At 52.0% G+C, this 17,510-nt stretch overlaps 7 protein-coding genes across 7 annotated transcripts; 3 read left to right on the top strand and 4 right to left on the bottom strand.

The window, feature by feature from the left end:
• Window positions 1-168: 168 nt before the first annotated feature.
• On the top strand, window positions 169-2,435 carry N7462_004740 (uncharacterized protein; the record flags this gene model as incomplete). Its single annotated transcript, XM_057076466.1, has 3 exons — window positions 169-252; window positions 323-1,712; window positions 1,840-2,435. 3 exons carry the CDS (start codon window positions 169-171, stop codon window positions 2,433-2,435), a joined length of 2,070 nt encoding a protein of 689 aa, XP_056935971.1.
• A 1,219-nt stretch (window positions 2,436-3,654) lies between these two features.
• N7462_004739 (uncharacterized protein) lies at window positions 3,655-5,964 on the bottom strand (the record flags this gene model as incomplete). The annotated part of the gene is made up of 1 exon (XM_057076465.1): window positions 3,655-5,964. The coding sequence occupies one exon, from the start codon at window positions 5,962-5,964 to the stop codon at window positions 3,655-3,657; it is 2,310 nt and encodes a 769-aa protein (XP_056935970.1).
• A 2,234-nt stretch (window positions 5,965-8,198) lies between these two features.
• Window positions 8,199-8,387, top strand: N7462_004738 (uncharacterized protein; the record flags this gene model as incomplete). The annotated part of the gene is made up of 1 exon (XM_057076464.1): window positions 8,199-8,387. The coding sequence occupies one exon, from the start codon at window positions 8,199-8,201 to the stop codon at window positions 8,385-8,387; it is 189 nt and encodes a 62-aa protein (XP_056935969.1).
• Window positions 8,388-10,500: 2,113 nt separating this feature from the next.
• On the bottom strand, window positions 10,501-10,737 carry N7462_004737 (uncharacterized protein; the record flags this gene model as incomplete). The annotated part of the gene is made up of 1 exon (XM_057076463.1): window positions 10,501-10,737. One exon carries the CDS (start codon window positions 10,735-10,737, stop codon window positions 10,501-10,503), a length of 237 nt encoding a protein of 78 aa, XP_056935968.1.
• Window positions 10,738-13,454: 2,717 nt separating this feature from the next.
• On the bottom strand, window positions 13,455-14,568 carry N7462_004736 (translation initiation factor eIF2B subunit alpha; the record flags this gene model as incomplete). The annotated part of the gene is made up of 2 exons (XM_057076462.1): window positions 13,455-14,463; window positions 14,519-14,568. The coding sequence occupies 2 exons, from the start codon at window positions 14,566-14,568 to the stop codon at window positions 13,455-13,457; spliced, it is 1,059 nt and encodes a 352-aa protein (XP_056935967.1).
• Window positions 14,569-14,805: 237 nt separating this feature from the next.
• Window positions 14,806-16,421, top strand: nuf2 (kinetochore-associated Ndc80 complex subunit NUF2; the record flags this gene model as incomplete). Its single annotated transcript, XM_057076461.1, has 4 exons — window positions 14,806-14,934; window positions 15,012-15,272; window positions 15,333-16,247; window positions 16,308-16,421. Coding segments are annotated over 4 exons (1,419 nt in total), but the record flags the coding sequence as incomplete, so codon positions are not given.
• A 182-nt stretch (window positions 16,422-16,603) lies between these two features.
• N7462_004734 (uncharacterized protein) lies at window positions 16,604-17,242 on the bottom strand (the record flags this gene model as incomplete). Its single annotated transcript, XM_057076460.1, has 1 exon — window positions 16,604-17,242. One exon carries the CDS (start codon window positions 17,240-17,242, stop codon window positions 16,604-16,606), a length of 639 nt encoding a protein of 212 aa, XP_056935965.1.
• Between the last annotated feature and the right edge of the window lie 268 nt (window positions 17,243-17,510).

Raw genomic sequence — 17,510 nt, 5'->3', positions numbered from 1 at the left:
GCGCAGGATGCTTTCTCTTAATATTTTTCTCTATAGAAAGAGAAGCCATCAATCCGCCTGTCACTCTTAGCTTGGCAAATGTTCAGATGTCCGAATTGATGTCCATTACGTCCCCTATCATTCAATAAGACGCGATAAGATACCGTAGGATACCACGTTGAGCCCACTATGCAGCCTTCGAAGGAGAATATAGCCGAGTTTCTAGCATTTACCCCAGGCTGCGAAGAGGGGACTGCCTTCATGTTCCTCGAGGTACCTTTTACCATGTCCCTGATCTCCTGATCGTCTGCATATCAGGTTGCTCACTAACTTGGTCTGAAAGAATGCAAACACCCTCAATGAAGCCGTGGATCGATTCTATGAGAATCCAGACAGGTATTCGCATACCTCTGTGAAGAATAATGATTTAAAGCCCCAGAAGCCGGGGATTGCGCCAGTCCCTCCGGCAACAATGAACAGCGCCCCGCGACGGCCTCATATGAATGCTCTAATCCAAGCCGAGCTCGTCCGGGCCCGAGATGAGCAGGAAATGCAGAACATGCTGCAAACAGTCCAGCTGCAGTTTCTCATTTATAATTCGGAAATTGAGCCCGAGCATGATACAGACTTTTACTGCTCCTGCCAAATTCACCAGTACAAGGCACGAAAAATGAATCGCCTCGGCGTCCATGCCATGTGGTGCAAGGCTGTCATGTATCCTGGAGAAAAGGTGTATCACGATTGCTACCAGAATCCCATCTTTACCAGCAATCCCTATTTGTACGCGATTACGTCCCCTTATGGACTCAGTCAATTTTCAATTTCTTCAATTCTGCGACCAGACCCGCACTATCATGCTAGATCGGTGCATCAGACGATAGAATTGAACGCGGCGCTCAATGTAAAGGCACAAGCTTCAATCAATGCCCAAGAACCAAAGTTCAATATCTGGGAAATGGATCAGCTAGTAACGGCGATGTCGAATGCGACAATAGCCGGCCCCTCCAAGCTATCGGGCCTGAAGAGGGCTCTTTCAATCAAATCTTCCCAGGAAAGGGCCGTGATGAAATCAAAGAAGGAAATTGCCTATGCAACTGATTTGCGAACCCAAATCCTCCAGGAAGAGGTCGGTAGATGGCCGGACCAGAACGATCGAGAGATTGTAGCAACTTACCAGGCACACGTTGGCATGACTTCAAAGATAGCAGACCTTCGAGCCCGTTTCCCGATCCAGTATTTTCACCTGCTTCGTGCGGGCTACTTTGAGCCAATCCCAGTGGCCTGGGCCACATTGGCTTCTAATCCTTTGAAATTTTCTATCGAAGCCCGTGCCGGGTGGAGAGGAATCACCCCGACGTGGAGAGGATTTGAGGATACAGCAGAGGAACGCTTATATTGGGTCCTAAATCATCGAGAAGGAGGTGGAGCAAGACTGAAGCCCGATATGATCTCGGCGCTGAACATGGCCCGCGCCCGAATGGCCTCGGCGGTCGAACCTCCCCCGGCATACTACGCTGCTGACGATACCTGCCATGTTCAACATACTTCCAAGGGATACTCGAGACAAGTCATGCCGCCTCCATTTATACCTTTCGATCGACCTGAAACTCCAGCTGATGATACAATGATTTTATTGGATGTTTCCGGCTCTATGGATTTCGATCCCGTCCGGCCAAATTATGTCCAGTATTTGATAACAGGCTTTTCACCATCTACCCAGCCAAAGAATAAAGGTCAGCAATACATTATCCTTTTTCATAATAGTGCAAGACGGCCGTCGGTATACGGAAATACATGCAGAGGCATCTAAGCGAGACGAATGTCCACTGGATATATACCGCGTACTAACCGATGTTATAGACGTCGCAAAGGCGATAATTCGCAGATTCACGGATGCAATGGCCAATCACGACCATAATGGGCAAGGCTATCAGCTCACAACCTTCTCGTCTTACGCAAACTACGTCGGCGTCGCAAACCACCGGAATCTCGATGAATTATGGCGGAATATTCGTTTCGGTGGAGGGACAAGAGTGATGACGGGCTGGCAGAAAGTCAAAGAGCTTCATTTTCAGAAGCATTCCGCGTCAGCTACCTACCACCCCATCTACGGATGGCAAGCCGGGCCAGAGACGCCCATCCTACGGCTCCTGCTCTTACTGGACGGCGAGGCAACCGACATGGATGAGTTCGAATTGGATCTGCTTAGCCTGTCATGGGTGCATGTCACTATTTTCTTGATAGGTGTTGATGGATGTCCCCATCACCACCGCCATGCGAACGAGCTACAGCGGATCAGCGATGTGAATCATCATGTGTCTTTTGTGGATGCTCAGGGCAATGCGCCAGAGCGGTTTATCACCCACGAACTTCTGAAACGCCATCTAGGCTATGAACTGTCTATGTCCGAATTTGAAGACTTGGAGCAGCCGCCCCCGTATTCGTCCACAGCATGAAGGCATCCGCAGTGAATATTCAGAGACTTTCGATGCCAAATTTCTCATTCGTCTGTGAAGAATACCGTATCGAGTGAAATATAAATCTGGTTAGCGCCGATTGTATCTCGGAAGGACCTCTTCACTAAAGAGAATTTACTGTTGGTTTAGAATATTCGATGGAGTGGAGAGTGTGCAAACAAATGGTGCTACTTGGCAACTAGAGATTTATAAGGCGGGACATGATGCATAGAACGATACGCCATCTACTATATCTCAAATCTTGAGTAAAAGTCCACGCTCTATAGTTACATTGCACTTCCCTCTGTCATATATAATCTACATCCATGGGGCAATCGACTGAGAATGAAAGATTATCATCAAATGCGGTATCTAGCAGTACGTGTAAAGGGGGTATCGTTGCTCAGCCGCGATGGCCAAGAAGAAAAAAACCAGAAGGTAGTCATAAGCAAGCTCAGGCGCCAGGTGAACATCTAACAACGCTGTTTCATCGCCCAGTGGTTTCAAGGAGAAAGAATATGGTATTAAGAAGAACCGTCCATTGCGGGGTTTGTATAGAAGCGAAGAACTGCCAGTTAGTGTCACATGCACAGAACCTATGTTTGTCTGCGCCAACAAGAAAAGAGCTATAGGGAGAAAAGTCAATGATAAAGCAGGAAGATGGTATAAACTCTCGGCTATAGACACACAGAGAATTGAATTCATGCAACTGAAAAAAAAAAAACACATGGGAGCTGGGGGGTATCAACAAATCGAATGGTCACAACCTTAGAAGATTGACAGGCTCAGCAGGTCGAAAGGGGGGGGATGGACGAGGGAGGAGTGATCTGGGTTGAAAGGGGGAATGGGGAAGATTGGGGAAGATTGGGGAAGATTGGGGAAGATTGGGGAAGATTGGGGAAGATTGGGGAGATTGTTGGAGATTTTGGGAGGACATGGGGAAGAGATAGATGGACCCAGCATCACAGTGGTACAGAGGGGCAATAGCTGCACTGCAGATCACAAGGGGGGTGGTCTTTGACAAAAGAAAAACAAAGGAAAGGTCTAAGGAACGTGCGTGCTATGTACGAAGCGTGCCAAGTGGGGTCAAGCGCAAAAGCCAAGAACTCAAGGCCAGAACTCAAAATCGAACGTATGAGTAGATGGGCTGGGAAATTCGAGGAACAAATCGAGGATATCCAAGAGAGGAGGGCCAAACTTGGGATGGGATGATTCAAATTCAATCTTGTTCCACATGGCTGATGACTCCGTGCATGCTGGCCACTCGGTGGGGGGCAGGAGGGTCAGTCTCGTCCACCGTTATGTAGTCTTCCTCACCAGCGATTGGGGATAGTGTTGTGATGTTCTTGAGAATGGCTTGACCAGACTTAGGGCGAGATACAGGGTTGACCAGCACCGGGCGACGACCGACAACTTCGCCATGCCAAGTTTCAGCGGGCTTGCTGGCATCATTGCCAGTTGATTCGTTGTCCAGCTCTGGCTCGCCCACCACGTTGCTGGTGGCACCATGAGAGTCTACTGAGTCACGTGTTTCGTCATGTTCGTCATGTTCCTCGACGGGGCCATCGATCGATGCGGCTCCAAAGGGAGCCAAGTTGGAGCGGACCGGACTGCCAGGTTTCTTCTGCGACATGCGGCGGAAGATCTGACCGGACATCCATGACCCTTCCGAGTCGATAGAAGCCAAAGACTGCGAAAGCGGAAGATTGTCAGATTCGGCGTCGAAGCCATCTCCCCAAGACTGGTGGCGACGCCGACGCGGATTCACAATGTCGATGCCGGTGCTGGGAGCACGATCATGTAGGAAAGTACCCTCCTCATGCTCCAAGGAAGACTCGGGCACTTGTTCAGGTATATCAGGTGTGTCAGGAGATTGAAGACGTGAGTCGGGGGGTGAAAGAGGCTCGTCCCCAAAGTGTTCTGTGAACTTGGATTGGGGGCGATTGATGGTGCCGGTAGGAATAAAGGTTCGGGGAGGGATGATGACGGAAGGTGCAGGAGGTGAGGATTGGGTTTGGATTTTGTAAAAAGACTCGTGTGAGGCATTCGAGACTTCTGGACTGGAGTCCTGGAAGCGTTCCTTGTATCGTCGTTTGATGCGAGAAGAACCACGCCGGAAGAGGGACGTGATGGTATTCGGGCGACGGCCGCTAGTATCAGAGGGTCGTCGTTCAGAGAGGTCCGAGGTCGATCCCATGCCAAAAGTCTGGGATTGGCTGGGACTGTTGAGCCCATGTCGAAGCGAGGAGTGGGACGGCGAGAGGGTTGTTCGCGACATACCCATCTCAAGTGAAGGGGCAAAGCTGGGTCGCGCTGCCAACTTGCGTCCACGAATAGAGCCATCATCAATGTTGCCGATGACATGGGCACTCTCGAGAGACTCACGCTCCATAGGCTCACCATCCCCGGTCTCAACCTGCAGCCATGATCCTGCTTGTTCTTTCGGCGCCGCAGACGTGGGCGCTTGCTCTTCGGGCTGGTTTTCTTCTGCAATGTCATCCATGGGCTCTGGTTCATCAGTAACCTGGGCCACCACAGGAGCAGCCTCCGGTTGAGCCTGCGGCGGTTCTACGGTCTCGTCAGCTGCCTGGATATTTTCCTCCGCTTGTTGTGCATCTGCCCGTTCTTGCAATTTGCGTCGGAGGTGTTCTTGATCGTCGATCTGCTTTTTCTCCCGACGGCGGCGATCTCGATCGAGCAACTCACGCAGCGTACTCGCATCTAGCGAGTCTGCAAGCTCGTTCACCCGTCGTCGGGAGTAGTAAAGATCTTCCTCCGCTTCTTGCATATTCCGATCTGGTCGACCGGACCCCATCGAGGCATTTTGGCCTCGCGGCGTCTGGAGTCGGCGGGTTTCCACATATCGTACAACTGGTCGTGGTGTCAGCGCTGCAAACGCGTTGACCTTGTAGGTGTATGGGTCGGAGATATCCGACATAGAGGATGCCGCCGAGTCCCGAATCGACAGGCTGATGTCTGATAGGTACCGATCGGCGCGTCGCCCGTTGGCCCTCCGTCGACGATGTTCCACCACATAGTCGCCTACGCCAACGGACCGGCCTGGAATATCGATTGGGGTCGACGATAACATTCGGATTTCGCGCTCGCGCAGGATCTCATTTGTCTGGCGTTTGCTCTTGCGAAGTTTGTTCGGTCCATTCTGGTTCTGCGATTGGTTCTGCCTGTGCTTCTTCAACAACGATTCGGTTCGCGATAATGGTCGGGGGACCTGGTCCGGGTCGGCACGGTCCCGCTCCGCCTCGGACAGGCGACGATGGTCAAGCGACGAGATTGGGCGGTGCGAGGATGCAGGGCCCGACCCCTGCGCGCTATCGGATCCATCACCACTGCGCGACAGCCGTTTATTGCTTTGTCGTTTGGAGGCCCGGCGTGAGGGCTTGCGACCCAAGGTGGGTTCGGGGAAGGCGGGCGGATCGTGCTCCAAGGCCTGCTGGAGGACGTTGGCTTCGTCGGCGCTCACCTGGATGGTGTGGCGCTTGCTTTTACGACCGAATGGCCATATCGCCATGGCGTCGGTGCCTCGAGCTCCCCAGTGTGGTGAGTCAGTGGTCACAGGGTCGGTCGAAGTGGTTTCGCGGGCGAGCGGGCATCGAGGACAAGCGGTCTTTTTATTGAGCTATCGAGAAAGTGGGTCCTTCTTCGAAGAGGAAAAAAGAAAAGGAAAAAAGGAAAGAAAAATCCACGGTCGCAGGTGCACGATGGGGGGGACGGGCGGAGCAAATAGTCCTCGGGCCACCGTCGTCATCGGTGGGTTTAGGTTGGGTTTGGGGTCCCGTGAAAGAGGCAGCGATCGGACGAGAGAAGGTAGGGGGAGAAGAAATCTGGGGAGCGAGCGGACAGTCTGGGTGGCGCAGACCAGTCAAAGGCAGCCAAGGGAAAGCAAAGGAAGGGAGAGGAAAGAGAAGGAAGAGGGAAGAGGAAGCAGAAAAGAAGAGAAGAGCGAGAAGAGAGGGAAAGGAAGAGAAAGAGGAAAGGGAGGCAGGGCGAGACCGAGTTGGTTCGGAATAATAATTACTCTGGAATTGGAATTGGATGGGAATAATTGGCAGTTATTTTCAGCGGAATTTGGGGACACTGGTATTTTTCATTCACTGGACGAGTGTCCAGACCATAACAGCCGCCAACCAGCCCCAAAATTAGCAAAACACAGAGGTCAAAAAAATAAAAAAATAAAAATAAAAATAAAAATACACCAAACAGTGGCGGTCGGGAAGTTCCCTTGGATCGCGCTCATATGATTTCTCTCGTTGCGATCGATCTATAGATCTCTCCTTCTCAGTTCTCATATTTGACCCTTGCCCCCCCTCCCCCCGCGCCCCCAAACACTCCTAACACGATATTGACTACATAATGCCTGGCTATTGAAACCTATTGAAACCTACGCTCTCGACTGTTGATCATGCCTGTCCCTCGTGTCGACACTTGCCGCCCCCCTAAAAATAAACCCACCTGGCATTCCTTGATTCCCATGGAACTCGCCTTACACGCTCCACTCCTCATCAGGCAAGGACCATTCATCATGCACCAGGGGCCAGGAACCATCAGGAACAGCCCACAGCGAGCCAATCTGCATGTGCAATCTATCCCATAGAGCCAGCCCACATACCGTCAACCTTCGACAAACTATCTGCAGTACCCGCACGATTGTCAATATCAGATGGGGAAAAGGGGGCAACCGTCGCACGGGTACCTGATACCTGCTGGCCCTATGCACGACACATCCCCGATGGGTAGTCGATACGCCCCCCCAGTCTCGTATCCAACGAGATACAGTGGCTAGATAGCTGGGTAGATTGGTAATTCCTGGAATAGGTTCTGGTAGTCGTACAGAGTCTTAAGTCCCTGGCATTATAGAGTGACCTCACTTTTTTCTTTTTCTATAATTGGTACCTATAACGACGGCTTCTATACGTACCTAAAGGCAAACCGCCCCCGAAGGCCGTGGTACCTGGTACCTCGTTACCGGCCTTGATCTTGTGGGCGCTCTCAGCCCGCGGCGGGGACGTCACACAAAGCCACTTCTGGTCTTTCCCAATTTCCCCCAATTGTGCCGGTGCCCACGGTCCGAAACGGTCCTAGGCCTCTTCCCCCACCCGGGCCTTGGGCTTGGGGAGATCCGCCCGTTGCCGACATCGTTGGAAATTAGGTCTCCAGTTGGATATCCACCCTCCTCTCTTCAAGGACCATTTGGCGTTTAGCGAGCGATTTCATACAAAACCAAGAGACATTCTTCCTGGAAAATAATAACAATAATAAAAATCAATAAATAACGAAAAAAAAAGTAACAAAGGAAAGAAAAAAAAAAAAAAAAGGAGCAGCTTCAAATTAAACTTGTTAGCCACTCGCCCCGATCACAGTATATTTCGAATATGAGTAGAGCGTAGAGGACTGAACGTACGAGAACCGATGCCGGATCGAATACCGTAAATCATGTACTGTACAAGTACTCCGTAATATTCTGGACCTCGTCGAGGCGTGTATCCTCGGATCTTATCTTCCCGCTTCTATCCTTGCCTATTCCTTTTCCCGCTCACGGGACTTCGACCTCAACTCTCCGCGTGCAATCCTATTCAGAACGACCACGATCACTCTCTTGACCGGCTCTCGGCCAGTGATCTCGTGCGTTGCCCGCGTGCCCCGCCCGCAACACGGCCAAGGCACGCCGTTGGGCGCCTAGTGGAGCCCCCAATGTCCACCCCTGTCCACCCCCGTCCCCCCCCAGTCTAGCGCTGCTCCACCACCATGACTACAGTTTCTTACCAGAAATTTACCGCCATTCGCAAAGCTGTGGTGGATTCCACCGGCGGTCTGGAAGCTCTTGCGTTTCCCTGGGTACTGACACAATGGAGCCGATCTTACGCACGCCTCTCTTCTTATGATGACCCATATCGCTCGTCCGGTATGACCTGGAGAGCTATTCTTATCCCCTGAGGCCCTGGGACCCCGGAGAAGGGGGAGAACAGCTGTTGGTTTGACGGAGACCGGTTTTGCCCCCAACGAGTCCGATGACTTCGATACTCTGGAAGAGAAGGGCAAAGGTCCCAAAAACAGGTCCGCTGTTCGCCGGGGATTCGGCGAGACCTGCAGGGACAGAGTCCGGTTGGTCTGGAGGTGGAGCCGATCAGCAACAATGCAGGCCGATTTTGGTCGGCGCTAGTGAAGATGGTGGACTGGTCTTTGGGGGGACTGGCGGCCACACACCTTTGCTTGACTGGCTTTCTGACCTGTCGATACAGACACGCAGAGAGCCGGCAAACATCTTCTACTCCCATTATCGATGCGCATTCTTGATGCTGGAGGGGGCGAGGGGCGAGGGGCGAGAGACCGAACCGCATTCCAGTTCTGGCTCGGTCGCCAGATCCCTGATCGTGGCTGTGTTGTGACAATGTGATCTCGCGGGAGCAGACAGGATAGCCGACTCAATATTGTACACTACGGCGATGTGTTTAATTGCACTAAGAGGTATGTAGAGGTGGGCGGCTTCGTTCATTGGATCAACGAGACTTTGGGACGATCACGCGCTCAATCAGAATCAGAGGATGAGGATTGGAAATCGAGCGAGCCCCAAACTGGCGGTGTTTGCTGTCATGGGCGGATTGGAGGTTGCACCGAAACCACAATAGCCTGAATAGTGGAGAGACCCATCGTCCCTCTTGTGTTCTTCGACTTAGCCAACCGCTTGTGCGCTTTGGTTTCTTTCTGATCCTCTGTCTTCTTCGATCATGTCTCAACAGTCATTGGCAAGGTTCCTACTCCGCCGTTCTAGACCCTCGCCCTTGCTCTCCGGTAGTTCCACCATGTCTCAATTCCCCGCGAGAATACGCCCATCCGTAGTCTCGGATCTAATAGATCTCACGTAGCAAAGACCTCGAACTTCTTCCGGCGATGGGGTCTCAGTCTAGGGCAACTTTCCCAGCTTACTTACTGAGACAGCCGGATCTACCTCTGCCCGCCCGCTAGATCTGAGCCAAACAGCCTCGGGTACAGTGGCTGCTACTCTCAAGTTTCAGCCAGTCAGCCAGTCCCATCGGGATCGAGATCAATTCCCTCTCCAGTGACCTGTTCATCTCTTGCTCCCTTAAACTCCCCTTCGTGATCCCCCCTGCGCAAAAGCACGCTAGTACCCGGCGCTGTCGTGGACACGATCCTCGACTACTGGTCTGGGCACCGGGACACGCCGCCCGTGAGGTGCCGAAGCACGGGCAACCCGCTTAACCACTTGGGTGTCCAATAGCGCCGGCCCTCTAGCCAAACCGGATACCCAATTCAGCGTCGCCCCTCCCCCATCCGTGCTCGGGAAAGCATGGACAAAAAAAAACTACAAAAAAATCAAACGCACCTCGGCATTGGTTAAACATAACCCGGTGTCCCCCTCTCACTCCCTATCTGCACCGGTGACCGGGACACGGTGGCGCCTTGTTGCAATAAGCCAGACGGGATTTGCCACAAAGACATGGTGGACGAGGTGTGTTCACGTATCAAATCAAGGACATTTTGAGGGTTCTTGGCAATGCATGGATACCTCAATTACGGCTTGTTCCGGTGACTTTTACAGGGATATTGAGCGCAGAAAATGCACAATATCTTCAAATAAGAAAGAGTTATAGAACATGTGCCCAGGAGCAAGGCTTGGGTGCATTAACGGTAAAATCACAGATGTATAGACCGCCCAAAACAGACAGCGCAATAACGCAAAGAAACAGAGGTATCAATGAGAAAAGAAAAAAGGAAAGAAAGAAAGAACCCCCCCAAATCGTATGCATCCTGAATCATCCAATAAACACCAGACTCCTTTCCTTATTCCCTCTCTCCAATAATGTATCGAATAAAAAAGAAATTGCTCACTATCCTGACATTGACATGTCAAGTCCGACTATAGAAGCCTATCCAGCATCCAGAACAGAACAAGCCTCACCCAGTATGGAATGACCCAGCCAAAAATATCCCATCAGCCATATACAATGCACCAGCGGGAGTATGTACAAATCCCCACCGCACCCTCAACCCCTCCGTATCCAACCATATGCAGTGATACAGCACGCTTTCACCCACTGACACGTTTCCGCAGCCGATTCGGTTCTCGCTCCAGCACGCGATACCGGCGGCTGCCGCGTCCCAGCAGCCGTTTGAGCGACCATGACCGCCGCACCTGGCTGTCCGAGATCGGGCTCGGGGCCGAGCGGTCGTGCGAAGGGTGCAGCGTGGGCTCGCGGAAAGAGTCGGCGGACGAGCAGGAGAGGGAGGAGATAGACATGGGAGCGGTTAAGGGTTGGGCATCCATGACTAGTGTCCGGATGCTTCGGGTGGCGGGATTGATATCGAGGGTGATGTAGATTGGAGCGGCGGCGGTGGATGCACAGCCGGGTTCGTGTGTGAATGTGTATCTGTGTGTGCGTTTGCCACGGGAGTTGCGCCTCTTGGCTTAAACGGGTTTATTTAGGCTCTGTAAGAGAGGAATGGACTTCATGGGAGAGATGCTCATTCGAATTCCTATGAGGAGCGGGGTTAGAGTTGGATGGTGGGGCGATTTGGGGAGGATTCCCCGGGTTCGTTGAGAGGGGGATTTTATCAGATCAGGTGGGCTGTTCTTTTCGGTCCAGAACACGAGATCCTCGTCTTGTCGTCTGATAGGGTTTGGAGGCCCGGGGTGAGTTCGTGAACAAGCAATCTACAGCAGTGGAGTGAACCCTAGAACCTGTGCTCGCTGGTGTAGTATAGATCCATCAATCCCTACTCGTGGAGATGGAAAGATGGTCCATCTGAGCGTCATCTGAAGAAGCGACTATAGATCCAGGGCCAAAGATCCAGAAAACTTATATCTATATGGAGGCACAGACGCTGGACAAGGCCCGCTCCCATCCGTCTATGCCTAAATGCGAAAACCAAACTTCAGCTCTATTGGCACTATGTAACAGTATATACTTCGAGCCGGACCAGTACATCTCTGCAACGGCCATGACGGCACTGATATGTCGTCAGTCTTCAACCTAGCGGCACCAGACCAGCACCCGAGGCTCTTTTTTTAAGGGTGAAGACTCTTCTTTCAATATGTAAAATACCCCAAACTATATGGTCTATACTCGTAGGTCGCTGTTCGGGGTGGATATTAACGTAATAAGGTTCCAGTAGTCGAAAACAACCTTCAAGCCCATGCAATTGAACGCCCAACGTGTCAGACGACAACGGACCAAAACCAAGCAAGCCCCAGACGATCTCAACAGCCCTTCAATGCCCAATGCCCCCTGCCCGCGTTTCGTATAGACAATTCCTTGGACCCTGATTGACGGAGACGGAACCTATCCCTCCCACTCGATCCTGGTCACCGGTCACCAGCACCATCCCAGACCCCCAGCCATGCTCCAAGCCATTCCATCAAACCGTTCAAGAAAGCCCGCTCACATGATTCTCGATATCTATTTGCCATGGCTCTTTGCAAAATCCGACTGCCAATGCCCCCTTCCCTCCCCTCTTCGATGGTGGGGATGGAAAAATAAATAAAAATGGGCTTCGGTCAGGAACCCCGCATCGCCTTCGTCATACCGGAATGGACGCTCGAAGGCCGGACACCAATCTCGATCCATTCGTTATTGGATGGAACATCTCGGAGATGATCACCCAGTCTAGGGCCATCGACTCATCAGTCGGGGTTTAAAACACTCGGTCGCGCATCGCATGGAATGCGAGCCGTCCCTTCCCATCCAACACCCTTATCAGCCGGCTCCAATTCGCACACAGACGAGCTGGAATTGTCCTACCTTGCCCAAGGTCTCATGCAAATATTGATGAAAAAAAGAAGACGAGGACCCGCCCCGAAGAAGATCTCGGCTTCTCTATCTCCCCACCTCGACCGCTAGCAGTAGCGCTCGTCAATATCTTCCGTGCGTGCCGGTTCTCGGGCTTTCCTTTGCGCCTTTGACTTTGCTTCTCCCCTCCTCAACTCCTGGATATGGCCGCGCTGTGGATATTCGTTGCCCTCGGATATCTGCTGCTCTACGCCTTTGCGACCCTGCAATCGGCCGATTGGCGTCTCCAGGTCGTGAACCGGCTAGGTTAGCGACCCAAGGCGCCATGTCTCGGACTAGGACCACTGATGTCTGCGCGGCACCAGAGTGCAGAGACAATCAAAGGACACCTACAAATTGAGCACTGGAGGAAATCTTGAAGTGTTCGCCGTGCTGTACAGCTCGATTCTACGTGCAATCTCGTTGTTCTATGATGCAAATGGCCGGACTCGACGTCTCGGCCGGTCTTCTTCGTTATGCTTTCACTTCCTTTTTTTTTTTTTATTCATGAGTCATGACTATTTCTCGATCTTTTGCAACGATACCCCCCAAAAACCCACTTCACTGCATTTGCGCACTTGTCATCTATTCTTTCCCAGCGAGGATCAAGCTTTTGGGGTTCCTTAGGCCATGCGATGGTCCTGTTGTCTGGTACAACTGGTTCTTTTGTACGGCCGATGACAGCTGGGATGGAGGACTTGTTTGGCCTTACCGGCCCTACTTCCTATTTTTCCATACCTATCATTTATTCGACTACTTCAATCAGTGATGTTCAGATTTCTTTTGATTTTTCTGGAGTCTATCAGAACAGTAGAGAGAAAAAAACATGGCTAGCTTAATTGTCATTTCAAAATATAATCGTGCAAGGTAATGACCCAGAAGTAGGATCTCTCTACAGGCCTTTCGCAAGATTTCGCAAACGGAAACAGCATGACAAATTTGCTGGAGAGGAACTGTGGTCGGGCTCTCTGCGCTGAGGCAATATGAAAGAGCTCTGGTAGCCATGGACTGGGGGAAAGCCCAAGGTCCCGGCATGACCAGCCTCATATCTGGAGTTGGGAAATGAAAATAGAATACCCGTCGTTCTCCATGCTTCGTCAACTTCGTAATGTATTTTGGTATAGCATTCGAGATTCAGTGGCTGGACACAGCTGATGATGAAGGCAGATTCCAACTCTCGATGTAACAGTTGAAACCCGCGCGAGGTTGATATCTCTTAAAACCAGATCTTAATCAGCTCTTCGCTAACAGCACTGGGTGTCAATACACCACTATCAGTAATCAGGGCCGAGATCAGGTGCGGCGGTGTGAAATCAACCGAATAGCAGAGCGGCAGCTCAATAGGTCGGTCTCCATTGGACTCAGCTGCCGAAGACTGTTGCTTTTGTTCTGCAATATCATCCTCGGATTTGAAGTCAACGACGTTTTGCTCAATAGGCAGATCATATTGGCCAAGAGGGTATAGTCGAACAAACTTGTGGCTCTCGGCCACCACGTAGAACGGCTTGCCAATCGCCTTGGCAAGAAGGCCAATCTGGTAGGTACCCATGCGGGAGACAATACCTCCGTTTTCCACAACACCCTCCGCACCCACAATGACCATATCAGCCTTGCCGAGAGCGTAGGCAACCGCTGACTCCGGGATTGTCGAGACTGGAACGCCCTTCGCTCGCAGAGCCCGCACAGTCTCCATGCCCTCCGGCTCCCCGGACGGCTCTTCGATGTTCTGACTGATCGAGGATAGAACATAGATCACGCGGAAGCGAACCGCGGAGGGGCCTCCCTCTTCATCTGCAGCCTTCTGCAAGAGGGATGCGACAGCTCTGGATCCACCATTTGTGAGCACCGTGCAGCCATCGCGGATGAAGCCTCGTCCGAAATTCACGATCTTCTCTCTACTCTCTTTGGCACGGCGAATGAACAGACGGCCGTTGGAAAGAAGATGTGTTCGAATAGCCTTGAAATCCCCCGCGGGACCCAGTTGTCCCGGGCGTTGTAAGGTGGTGATCAGATATCGTTGAAAGAGATCGGTTCCGGCCGACAGACCAATGGGATTGGGAATCGCTTTTTTGAGGTGGGTGGTGGACTTCTCGAGCAGGTCTAGGGTCTCGGATATCGTCGAAGAGGGTTCGTGGGTGAGAAGAAGCACCAGCGCTTCAATAGCCGCAATGGGCATGGTGAGGTCGGGATCGGAGCGTAGGAGCTCATTGTATGTTGCGACAATGCTGCAGTCGAGGATGAGCGCCACAGGCTTCGTTAAGTCGGAATCAGAACACTCACTCAAATGGCTTCGAGCCGGCCGCAGCCGCACCCTCAGTAGTCGTCGCCATGATGCTGCGCAGAGCTCTGAATGAGGCAAGACTGAAAGAGTCACGATTTCTTTGTCGGTTCATGGAAGTGTTTGTCCCGTTTGCTTTCTGCCCCTCCAGTGTTGCGCTAACCCGATACGGTCGGGCGTGCGGGCTCAACTCTCGAAAGTAAACAATCGGCCGCAAATCACAACACCACAGACTCCAGGCGCCTCGCTGCTTCTTCGCTTGGTCGTGACTTGCGCATCCTACCTATAGTCTGATTGCTGTGCCATCGCAACTCGTGACGCGATGGCGTACAACCATCGAATGAGCATGGCTGGCTCGCAACAGCACCACAGCCGGTCCCGCAAGAAGGAGGATGACAATGATGCATTGATGAGACTGGTGAGCCTTGGCCCCGGGCCGTCGAGAGAAATGATGGCGCATAAGTCAGTCTGGATTCCTTGCTGACCTGAGCCCAGCCTGATAAAGAAATCGCAGGATGCATCAACGATATCGGAATCCCATTTACTGCGGCAGACTTGGCCAAACCGAACGCCCAGCAGATCCAGATGGTCTTCGAATGGTTCGCAGAACTACTGATGAATATTACGCGCGAGACGGTAGAACCGGCCATGCATGCTGCCGCTGAAGATATTTGCGGCGACTACCCTGATATCGTCCCTAACGATACGCGTAACTTGATGGCTTTCTTCATTAGCATTCGGTCACTGTTGGCAGAGGTACTTGGCTTCTCATCTAGCCTGCATCGATACGTCCATTGACTTTTATTTATCTAATAGTGCGGCGTGAACGATTTCACCTTTACGGACCTGACGAAACCGACCCATGACCGACTCGTGAAAATATTCTCCTACCTCATTAACTTTGTCCGGTTCCGCGAGTCGCAAACCGCCGTGATCGACGAGCATTTCAACAAGACCGAGAAGACCAAATCGCGCATTGACACCCTGATGGCCGAGAACCAGGAGATGCAGCAACGACTGGCAGAGATGCGACGAGATCAGCAAGCCAATGAAGCCCAGGTGCGGGAGAAAGTGGCTCGCAACGACGAGCTCAAGGCGCGGCTTTTGGAATTAAGTCGCGAGCAATCACGGGTCGCAGAGACTCTTGACAGAATGAAAAGCGATCGGGCACGACGACAACAGCAATTGGAGGAAAAAATTGAAAAGACACACCGAAGCCGGCAAGAAGCGGAGAAGCTGCGACCCTATGTTCTCGAGTCCCCGGCCACGCTGCAGTCAACATTGACCGAATTGGCAGAGAACCTAATGCGCGAAAAAGCTCAGATTGATGCTATGGAACGACGCGCTCGCGCTCTTCAAACTTCCTCAGATACCTTCACCGTCGTTTCCAATGATGTACAGGCATGTGTCAAACTTCTCGACGATATTTCAGCAGAGCTTGAGAAAGAGGAAGAGGAAGAGACTCGTGCAGCAAAAAACAAGGATGCTATCTCGGACAGAGGGAACCATGTACGAGAGGTTGAGCAGGCGGAGAAACTCCTCCAACGGCAACTGGCTCGCTGGGCTGAAAGAATCGAAGCTCTTCGCAGATCCGCACAGGAAAAGGCCGAAGTGGCTCAGGCACGGATGGAAGAGCTCCGTAATGTACAGAAGCAACTTCGTGAAGAGCGTGCAGAGAAACAGCGTGAGATGGAACGAAGGCGGATTCGGATTGAACAGACGGAGAAGAAGGTATGTTGTTCTTCTTTTCTCTATATTGCTTATCAGTTGATGCTCACGGCTCCTTTCTAGATGGCCGATCTCAAGGAGAATATTGAGAGCGAGATTCAAGCCGCCCACGATCAGTATCTCAAGTTGGAGTCACATATTAAACTCTATATCACGGAGGTGGAAAAGTCACTTTGAGGCATCCCGATTTCTCGTGGCTATATGTAAGGATACGGAGTTCAAAGGTTGGCTCTCTAGGATACCCTGGCGGTGCAGATTCATTCCATGGAGTTTTTTATTCCCTATTGCAGGTGGTTTCTTTTGGTTCGCGCTTTTTCCTACCAGCAATCTACATTATTTCTCTCTCGCCCGCACTCTCATCATTCTTCAAACTCGAACCAGCGCTGAGCAACCTGTTTGACGGAGACACCTCGTCCGCCCCAGTTGCCGCCATCCTCACCCCGTATCCGGACTGAACCATTTAGCAGAGGAACCTGCTTCTTCCACAATTCTGCGCCCCAGTCGGTACTCGTAGGGTTCACCGCATTCGTACATTCATAGAGTATCACATCCATCTTGGCTCTGGAGGCCGATTCAACAAGAGCAGCGAAGGTCCTTGATAGCCCCTGCGCAGCAAATTCCGTGGTTGTAGCATGTAAAGCTACCAAGTCCAAGGTTGCAAGTAAAGGCCGTCTGATCTTGCACTGTTCAGAGCCGCAGATTACGTCGTCAACTGGACCGAGGACTGCCAGGTAGGCTCGAAAGGTCTCCAGAGACGGGCAGAATGTCAGTTGCACCCTGCTCGAGTTGGCGAGCAGTCCAATCGTTTTAGTGAGCAGATCATGCCGCGGAGCAGGATTGTGCCCTGCGTACTGAGAACGAATGGCGGCGGACAACTGCACCAGAAACTCGGTTCTGGTGCCACAGACAACAAGGCGCGTGTCTCTCGCGGCGTCGAGCAGTTGTTGGAGGAGATCGGTCACAAGACAAATCGGAGCAACCACTTGTGTGAAGGCCATGGCGTAGTATCAGCACCCCGGCGGAAGAATAAGGAGTTCGTGCAGTATCATTTGCCCCGGTGCCCGGACATAGCGGATAGGTATCATGGCTTGAGGTTGGTTATAGCCATGGTGATTGCTATCGACTAGCTGCGTCTGTTTGGCTGGCGATGACCTAAAGCCATTTGGGTCCCGCGGAGGTCGTGATCTTCCTCTCCGCCTTTGCTTTCCCCCACTTGCCTTCGTCAACGTCACCAGCCAATTCTCGCGTCTCTGGGACTGGGCCCCT

Source organism: Penicillium macrosclerotiorum (genome assembly GCF_028827735.1).
Source record: "Penicillium macrosclerotiorum strain IBT 26536 chromosome Unknown utg000003l_segment0_segment0, whole genome shotgun sequence".
NCBI lineage: Eukaryota > Fungi > Ascomycota > Eurotiomycetes > Eurotiales > Aspergillaceae > Penicillium > Penicillium macrosclerotiorum.
Note: the sequence above shows the minus strand (reverse complement) of the source record. Positions and strands in the feature narration are given on the sequence as shown.